Source organism: Clinocottus analis, unplaced genomic scaffold (assembly GCF_023055335.1).
Source record: "Clinocottus analis isolate CAN_PGR_092001 unplaced genomic scaffold, fCliAna1.0.p SCAF_2, whole genome shotgun sequence".
NCBI classification, from domain to species: Eukaryota; Metazoa; Chordata; class Actinopteri; order Perciformes; family Cottidae; genus Clinocottus; species Clinocottus analis.
Genome location: NW_027175931.1, coordinates 16647725 through 16658025, shown reverse-complemented (window position 1 = coordinate 16658025; position 10301 = coordinate 16647725). Strand labels below are relative to the sequence as shown.

The 10301-nt window shown below is 37.1% G+C and overlaps 1 protein-coding gene across 2 annotated transcripts; it reads left to right on the top strand.

The window, feature by feature from the left end:
* The first annotated feature begins 1625 nt into the window (after positions 1-1625).
* tbcb (tubulin folding cofactor B) lies at positions 1626-7519 on the top strand. Of its 2 annotated transcripts, none has more exons than XM_068585591.1 (7): positions 1626-1749; positions 2225-2367; positions 2451-2594; positions 3084-3177; positions 4805-4996; positions 5597-5669; positions 5766-7519. In XM_068585591.1, exons 2-7 carry the CDS (start codon positions 2248-2250, stop codon positions 5878-5880), a joined length of 738 nt encoding a protein of 245 aa, XP_068441692.1. In that variant the 5' UTR covers positions 1626-1749; positions 2225-2247; the 3' UTR covers positions 5881-7519. The 2 variants fall into 2 exon arrangements, with proteins under 2 accessions (XP_068441692.1, XP_068441693.1); XM_068585592.1 differs by having other exon boundaries at positions 1631-1781.
* Positions 7520-10301: the final 2782 nt, after the last annotated feature.

Here is a 10301-nt window from a genome sequence, read left to right as displayed (position 1 = left end):
TTGTAAGACAGCCTCTGTGGTTCTTCAGGTAAGTCTGGTCATGTCGTCTCAGTTTTCCAACCGGATCCCAGGGTTTGGTGTGCCTGTGGTAGTTTCCTAAAGTGAATACTGTCAGTAAAACACACACACAAGTCTTAACATAGCATGTATATATACATTTGTGATGCGATTAATGTTTGGATTTTGAAACAGACATGCATCATGCTTATTAAAAGAAGAGAGTATTCATTTAGTAGCAATGTCTCTCTGCACTGAATATATGAAACCAAAACTGTGATACTCTCTATTCATCAGGTAAACAATAAAATCCATTCAGAAAATACCTACACGTTAGCTATTTGTAGTTATTATTATACAAACGGAACGCTTCATATGCACGGGCCCTTACCTGAAGCCCAGACATTAATGTGCAACTGTGTGTCAGACACAGAACTCTGAATGATCCTAAAATACATGCCACAAATATGTGAGCATAACCTGCAGGTAAGTCATGCATGAGGCAGGTTTGTCTCCATTAACAACCATAGAAATGTCCACTTTGCTGAGGGACTGTGGGCTTGTCTCAGCTCCCCCTGCTCCTCTCTGTCGATTGTTTGGTTAGAGCTCGTTCATTCATCTCTTTTCTGCCCATACATGCTCTAGTCTGTTGTCTGTGCCCATTGAAATCTTTGGTCCACTGAAATATGTCCCTGATTAAAGAAAATATTGTTTTTCCAGGCTATGACATTGTTTTACTCATCAAAAGTCTAATGGAAACCATACAAAATAATACATTTGTTTGGGAATTTATAAATGGAGCATTTACAAAGAACAGGTTAAACTGACTATTCCTCACGGAGATTGCAGCAATATGATTTGGCATGTTTGGCATGTGCAAAATTAGCTTTTGTAGAGCAAATGTACTTCACAGACGCCAAGATTGTAATGGATCGTAAACAAAATGTTTGCTGGTCCTTACTGAACCTGAGAACAAGCTGTTTATAAGGTCAAACCTTATCGGCCTACTACACAGCACGGGACTACTTTTTCTTATTTGAGACTCATTTACTTCCAAACAATTGGCGAAATTGTCATGTTTACACTAGCCAACATACAAATGCACGTTGTTCCTTCTTTGTTCTTCTTGGTTTAAGCGGGTAGATAGCGCCACAGTGCGGTTGTGTTAATTATTATATTCCCTTTTGCCGGATGATTGTTCTTCGATGAGTGGGCGGTGACGTAGCCGTTCCCCTTTACAGCGGTACCCTGTTGGTTGACCTCACTCCATGTGATCGTTGCTGTGTCAGAGCTGGCCGCGGCAACAGTGATGCCAGAGGGATTTGCACCATCTTCATTTAATTGAACGTCGTGGGGTTAAGTGGCATGGTGACACAAAGACATCCTGTTGGTGACGAAGGGAACGAAGCTTTCCGAAGTAAATCATTAAAAAATAGCTCACGGTTTTGAGGCACATGACAAGGCAGAAAAATAAATAAACCGCTCATTCTCGGTATTGTTTCACGGGAATTAACATATTGAGCCCATAATGTAGTTGAATGTGATACTAAGCGGACTATAATGTAAAGCTTTCATACTTGATGCGGGGTGTGTCGTCACAGCGTCACGTGGTTTAGAGCTGCGTCGCGAGGCGTCGGAACATCTTTCTGCGACTCCTCTCTGTTTTGAAAGCTGCGTGCTGCGTCGGGTGATCCGCCTTTGTGAGCCGCCCCGTGTCTGGTGATCCGCTTCTGTGAGCCGCTGCTCTGTCGGGTGAGCCGCCGGACAGAACACGTTATTTCCGGGTAATGTAGCGTTAAGTGTCCACCGAGACTGTTGACGGTAACTAACGTGACGCCGCCATTGTTACCGCTAACGGTGACGCAGCCACCAGCTAGCTAAAGTACGCACATGTGTTAAGCTTCACCTGAATAGTCTGTAAGCATGACAGGAAACGGTAATTTACCAATGTTAGAGAAAGTAAGTTATCAGGGGAACCGCTAACTAGCTCATTACTTCTGGGTTGTAAGTTTGGTGAGTCTTCTTTTGACGGGCTTCATCGTCCTTTCATTGGGTTGAAATGCTCACACTTTACTCATAGTCAGGTACCATTATTTCTATTCTGAATCATGCAACAGAAGCACAAGAGGCCATGACATATTTACTGTGTTTGTGTGCAACTGTTGGATGTTGTATCAGTTCCACTGTCCTTGGCTGATATGCGCCATTGTTTGTCTCTTGTTTTCAGTATTTGATCAAACACCAAGCATCATGGACAGCGAAATGATGGTAGTTACCAATCCCACTGTGAATTTGCGCCTCACAAACACCATCTCTTCCTTTGAGGTGATGCGCAGGTTCAATAGAGGGATTAGTATAGCAGAACTAAAGGTGAGACTGTGTATTATACAATATACTCAAAAAGATGCACTGGCACTTTACTAATGTACTCATTTTGTTTGTATTATAAATAGGGAAAATTGGAGATGGTTGTGGGCGCATCTCCCTCCTGCATGGACCTGGAGTTGTTCAGTGTCTCTGACGTGTTACTGCAAAAGATGGACGACAGTGAAGCTTTGCTGGGTTCCTATCCTGTGGATGATAACTGCAGAATACATGTATGTAGCTGCTTGGTTCAGAAGCTCTTTTAATATGGTGGCCCAGACCACTGTCATGTTATTGTAATAAAAAGGAACAACAGGTTTACAAATCGGTCATTAGTTCCAAAGCAGTCTTCCTGCAGCCAAAATACAAATTGGCTTCAGATAAGATACAGTTTATTAACTGCATCAACCCTGCTATGCAAGGCAAGTTTATTTGTAAAGCACATTTCAAGAACCAGGCAATTCAAAGTGTTAAGTAGGTGCTCAATACAATAATAATTGTTTTTACTGGGCCTCATTAGTAAGTACCTATGTTTATTAAGAATTGAGTATTTAAAACAGTTGCAGCTCACAACTGCATTACTATTCAACAACAAGGTAAAATTGACAAAACCAGGATTGTTACCTACTCATTTGAAGCTCAGGCGATTTGCAGTTATTGGCTACACATGCGGGTGTGATCTCTAGTTAAAGAAAGTGTTTGTATCTCATCCTGAATCTCAGGTAATTGATAAAAGTGGTCAGATCAGCGAGTTCACTGATGTTTCCAAAGTGGAGAAGTTTGAACTCACAGATGACGCCTACAATAAGAGAACAGGTACGGGCTGACACAATAAAGCTTCTCTTGAATTTGTGATTTTCATAGCATTTTCTAGGCTTTTGATATTAAATACGTATTATATATCAGGACGCAATGTGGCAATTAGGGCTGAAACTAACAATTATTTTAATAATCGATTAATCGTTTGATTATTTTTTGATTAATCCGATAAAAAAAGTTTTTCTCAAAAAGCATTAATTTGCAACCTTGTATTACAGAAACAGAAGTGACAATGCAAACAATCTTAACAATAAAGAATTTATAAAAAATAAAGAAATACAAATCAAAAAACGTAACGGGAACATTAAAACTTATTCTCTACACTCACAGACGCACACATTTAGACGCATACATTCACAGACGCACACACACACCAAATACTGCACTTCACCTACACAAAAGTTATTAGTTAGATATCGAACCACAAATCCAAGCAGCACTTCCGGACTGTTATATACGCAGCTCGGACTGTTATATATATTGAAGCCCTGTGGTACTTTTAAACAAGGAAACATGGTTTTAATAAGACGTTATCTAAACAAACAGCTCGGCTCAAGCTCGGGGAATGAATGACTAGCTAGCGAGCTAATGACAACGATTATCCGAGCTGCTACGTTATTGTAGCAAGCAATGCGACCACCGTAGTGACAAAGAGAGGATACAACGGGCTGCACCAGAACCTCCTGGACCTCCTGTCTGCTGCTCTCTGTGCACAACTCAACTTTTAGACTCAAGCATCTCCGATAAACTTATTGAGTGGCGTAATAATCGCGCGACACAACAAATTGATAATGAAATTTGTTGCCAAGTTTTTTAATAATAGATTTTTATCAATTTTATTGATTTGTTGTTGCAGCCCTGGTGGCAATGGCAGCAGTAGATAACACTGTAAATACATTTGAGCTGACTTAATTAGTTGATTGGGTCCAAATGAAAAACTATCTTTGAGTGTGCTTACAATTAGCACGCGTCGTAAAGCAACGGTCCACAACCTTTTTTGCGCCACGAACCAGTTTTGTGTCTGTCAATATTTCCACAGACCGGCCTTCATGGTGTGGGCAATAAATATGACGTAACAAAATGATACGACCGGCATAAAGCAATTATAAAGTGCATGAATATACAACTCACCATTACGCTGAATTAGTGGGAGCCCTGAGCTGGTTTCTCTGCAAAGAGCCGGGTCAGAGTGATGGAGACACTCGACGTGTGGACTTTATGTCCGGTCTGCTCCATAACTTAAACCTTTATGTCCAGTCTACTGCTTAACCTCGACCTAATTAGCCAGATCCGGCTTGAGTCCGGCATGCCAGAAGAAAGACGTCGGTCCAGGTCCGGTTGCCGACTCTGCAGAGTCTCAGTGTGAATGACGCCCTAGAATCGGGTTGAATATTAAAAAGTATTGTGTCATCGTAAATCCCGTTTCACTAGGACTTCTTCAAAATAAAACTTTGACTTTTTTTTTTTTAAATTCATTCATTCTTTCTGTGCAGCTCGGTACCAACTGACCCGCGGACCGGCCGCGGCCCGGGGGTCAGGGACCACTGTTGTAAAGAAATCATCATATTTAATAGACATTCTGCAGCATTCACAGTGTTTCATAATCCAATGTTCTATCCTTCAGATTCTGCAAGGTCATTCATGAAGAAACACGCTGTTGGTCACTTCAATGAGGAAGAAATGGCCAAGAAGAAAGCGGAGTCTGCTGCTCGGCATGAAGAGCAGAAGGCTGCTGCTGATGCTCTCTCTGTTGGCAGCAGATGCAAAGTGCAGGTTCCTCAGCAACCCACCAAGCTTGGCACAGTCATGTATGTCGGTAAGTGTGGATGAATCTTAGCTGCTTTACTTTTTTAGGACATTGAGAGGAAATCCTAGGTCCGACAGGATTTTTAAACAAGCAGAGCAGTCTTTGTAGTAATTCATGATGCACTATTAAATAGTAAATGTACTTGTTCTTCAATAGAGCCTTTCTAGTTTTCCGATCACTCAAAGCACTTTTACACATGTAATTCACAGCTTCCATACAGCGATGCATGTGTCCAGTCTGTCTCACCGCTCTGAGCACACAGACACAGCTCTCTCATTGCCCAACTAGTTTTACAAGACTAATACCTGATAGGCTGCTAAAGAGAAAATCCTTCGTCTAATGTAAATAAAAGCATTCTCAAGTTAATATTTTGTAACACTAACTCGGAACAATGTCTCACTGTCTAAAAGAAACCTACTGATTGCAAGTAATTCATTGTTTCTGGTAGTTGAATTGCCCCATGAAAGATAATAATAAACCTGTTGCTCTGGAGAGCAACATGATGGCTTGTTTTTTTACTCCGTCAGTTTCAGCAGTGAATAAAAACTGAAACTGAAAGATCTTGACTCAGCCCATGGGGTAAAGAATACTGTTGTCACATCCTTACAGGTACAACAGATTTCAAGCCAGGCTACTGGGTTGGTGTGAAGTACGATGAGCCTCTGGGGAAGCACGATGGAACGTAAGAGTGCTAACTGTTCTATATATGCACAATGTTCATCATGTGGGTCTTGACTTTGCATTTGACCACGTCTTTTATCAACTTGTGTTCCCACAGTGTTGCCGGGAAGAAATACTTTGAATGTGAGAACAGATATGGTGGCTTTGTGAAGCCCCTGAGTGTGACTGTAGGAGACTTCCCTGAGGAGGATTACGATATCGATGAGATGTAGGACTGTGTGACAAATAGGGGAGTTTTTTTCTGCCCTGTAATTTGAGGGTGAACCTCAAGATGCTTCATTCACTAATCAGAGAGTGTTGTTGTAGTTTCAATTTTAGTTTTGTGCTACTCTGGAGGGTATGGTCTAAAGAGTAGAGTCAAAAGTTCTTTCGGTTTAAGTTCCCTCTCACTAACGCCGACTCAACCTGATGGACGTGAACGTCAGGTAGTACAGCTCTCAGTGGGATGAATATGATGATTATAGTCCTGGACATTTGCACTAACAAGGTTTGCATGTAAGGCAGCATAATCCATGTTATATCCTTCACTTCATGCACTTCTGTTCAATTTAGTTCACTTGCTCTCGTTGTTCTTATTGCTTCCACGCATTCAGAACATGGCAGTTTAATATGTAATCTAAAAAAAGTCTATGGTCACAGTTTAGATAACAACTTAATTTCTCCTCATTCAGTTGGTATCAGTTGGTACAAAGATGATTGTATATAACTGTTTATAATTAAATGTAGTTTTAGGATGAGCAGTTAGCGATCAAAGGAAAAAGCCCCCTTCCATTACTTTGAACTTAATAACATGACGTCACATGCGTACGTCCAATATGGTTATTCAAATTAATGCTTAATGCGTTCCACTATATTTCGCTCATGTTTGACAGACAATAAATTCACAGTTGAAGAGGAAAGAACAATAAATCTCCAGCAGTAGCATCAATAGTGCACAAGGTCTAGAATATATTTCTCATTTTCATTCATTTTGAACATGAGCTGTGTAAAACCCAATGTGTATGTTTCTAAATGGCAATATGTAATTCCCTTTCACTGACTGAATTCATCTTGTCAAATTAAATTGTGTGCAGTTGAATGTGTCCTACTTGTATTGGAGTTTAACATTTTAATGTATGGCTCAATCTTACAATTGTAATTACAATTAGGTGTGATTGAGCAAATTCAATGTATAGACTTAATTTTAATTGAGCTCTCCTTTGTATGTAAAGAGAGGATCAAATCCAAGAAAATATTAATTAATTATGGAGTGAAGATTGAAAATGACCAGTAAAGTGGATTTTTTTTCTTGTTTTCCCAGAAGTCCTCAATCTGATATTTAATTTGTCCAACACTTTAAATAACGTTGCATTTCAAACCTGATGGAGGGCTGCAGTTCCACTTTAGCATGACACATTGAATTTTATGTGCTTTAACTGCAATCTCTGTTGGCACTTCTCTTCATGCCCATCATATTTTATTGCTCAGTTTGTTGTGTGGTTTAAGTAATGGTCATATACATTCCATTATTTATATATTTTAATCCAATAACAGGTTGGCTATCAAGGAAAATATTTGAAACCAATGAAAGGTTCACTCCAGTTAACTGATCTCTCCATTGTAATCACAACACTCTTTTGAAAATGGATGACATGCCTTATTTATTGTTGTTTAATGTTACCAGTTCAATACTATGACAAGTGCAACATGGTTTTTCATCATCTTTAGTTTACAGAAAAAATATAGAATTATCCTTTGTGGTTTCTTTTCAATGTAATGTCATTACTTGTTTTTTGCTTCACAAAAACGGTTTCTTCTCCAAGGTGCTGGTGCCAAAGAGTAATGCGTATTAATAAAAATGATTTACCAGTTCAGGAGCGTATGATTCATTACCCGTACTCTTTACAGTCCATGTTTGGTTTCTGTTTCTTTACAGATTGTCATGCCCTGAGGCGAATTTGTGTTTTGGGAGAAAGGGGGGTGAAAAAAGGCATTTAATTATTTACCGACATTACTTATTTAGCTGATAAATCAGTGACAACAGGACGTGAACATTGTGCATACTATACAGGCTCGATCCAGACCTTGACCTAAAACCTTAATTTTTTTTTATTTCTTCTATTTTTTACCTGCACAGCTTTTCTAGCCTTTTTGGCACTTGTTCAGTGCTCCAGGAAACACACAGGCAATTACACCAATCAAGTACACGCGTTTTGATACGCTTCCAGACTTGAGAAACCGAGTAGTTGACGAATAATAGAGAAGTTCTTTCTCCAAATAGAAATGTGTTCAGCAAGACCAGAGCCTTTAACCAAATATAGACAGACTCTTAAATGGTATCAGCTTCATTGCAAAGCAATAGACAACATGCATGTATTTTAATATACAGTTTTATTACAGCTAATGGTTCATAGTGTGGAGTTTAGTGAAACTTCTGCCATGGAAAACGGTGCATGCTGGGTAAATAGTACTCTGCCCTTGAGAATAGAGTATGACGCTGAATGGATGATCAAAGCCTTGCTGGGTTCTGTGAGGAGTGTCTGAAGCCGCTGCTTTCAGTCCTCAGTCTCTTCAGCTGCTGCACAGAAGACACCTGGACAGCTCTGAAGCCGGCCATGGAAGCTCAGCAGTCAACGGGTCAAAATAACACGGCGCAGATTGCATTTTGTTTATTTATTCTTTACTTCCCGGGACGCACCACACCAGAGCCCTTAATTCTGGGTAGGCGTGGAGGGACATGCTCTGACCAGTTTTTCAGACGTGGTCAACACGTTACATTGTTTTTACATTTTACTAAAACGCGTAAAAGCGTAAGTGTGGAGCAGCCCTCAGGAGTCGGCGTGAAGGTGTCGTCTGTTCGTGCTGTGGCCAACCGACCCAGGGACATACAAAGTATAAAAGAAAAGCTTTTTGCCTGTTAAGTTGATGTCTAAGTCCAAAGGTCTGGACAATATAGTGTACGACAGCTATGAACACTTCACCTCTGAGGTGGACAAGATGGAGCATTAGTACTTTAGATTTACATGGACATATTTGGGCATGTTGTCTATAGTTTAGCTGGTCAGGCAAATGATCTGGCATATTGTAAATATTTTTGCACAATGCACAATGTGCATATTGTAAATACTTAAATGTAAATTATTGTTTCATTTCCTACATTTTTACGCTTTACTGTTTTGTTGTATCTATTGAGTACTTTGCATTTGTGATATTTATTTTTTTAGATATTTATTTTAATTTTATTTTTTGTGTCTCATATTTAAGTTGTTTTATTACTGTGACAAACAAATTTCCCCTCGGGAAATCTATCTAAATATTTATATATATATATATATATTATATACATATATATATATATTATATATATACATATATATATACATATATATTATATATATACATATATATACATATATATATACATATATATTATATATATACATATATATACATATATATATATATATACATATACATATATATATACATATACATATATATATATACATATATATACATATACATATATATATATATACATATACATATATATATACATATACATATATATATACATATATATACATATATATATTATATATATACATATATATATATATTATATATATACATATATATTATATATATACATATATATTATATATATACATATATATACATATATATATATACATATACATATATATATATATATGTATATATACATATATATACATATATATATACATATACATATATATACATATATATATATACATATACATATATATATATACATATACATATATATATATACATATACATATATATACATATATATATACATATACATATATATATATACATATACATATATATATATACATATACATATATACATATACATATATATATATATATGTATATATACATATATATACATATACATATATATATATATATACATATACATATACATATATATACATATACATATACATATACATATATATATATATATATATATATATATATATATATATATATATATATATATATATATATATATATATATAGAGAGAGAGAGAGAGAGAGAGAGAGAGAGAGAGAGAGAGAGAGAGAGACGGATACAGGAAAACCGTCCTGCCCACTGCTATTAGACTTTACAACTAGTCATCCATCAACAGCTCTTGCACTGCTTTTGTTGTCTAGTGAAGTCACTGTACATTTTTTTATACACGGCACATACTTTGCATTTTCTTTGTTTCATTTTTCAAATGGTGCTTTACTGTTTTGTTGTATCTAATAAGTATTTGGCTTTCGTGATATTTATTTTTTTGTATATTTATTTTAATTTATTTTTTTGTGTCTTATATGTAAGTTGTTTGTTACTGTGACAAACAAATTTTCCCACTGGAAATCCATCTCAATACTTTTTTTGTATTGTGTTTTTTCTAATTGTTCTCCTTCATGCCCTTTATTCAATGAAGTGGTAAGTGTTACAGGAACATCGAGTTGAGGAATATCAGTTAAATATTAAATATTGATTTGTGGATTTGTGGTGTGTTGGTTAGCAAGAATAGGGACACGGATATATAGAGTGCCAGATGACTTCCATGTAAGTGCAAATGCTTATATTACAATATCAGATAAT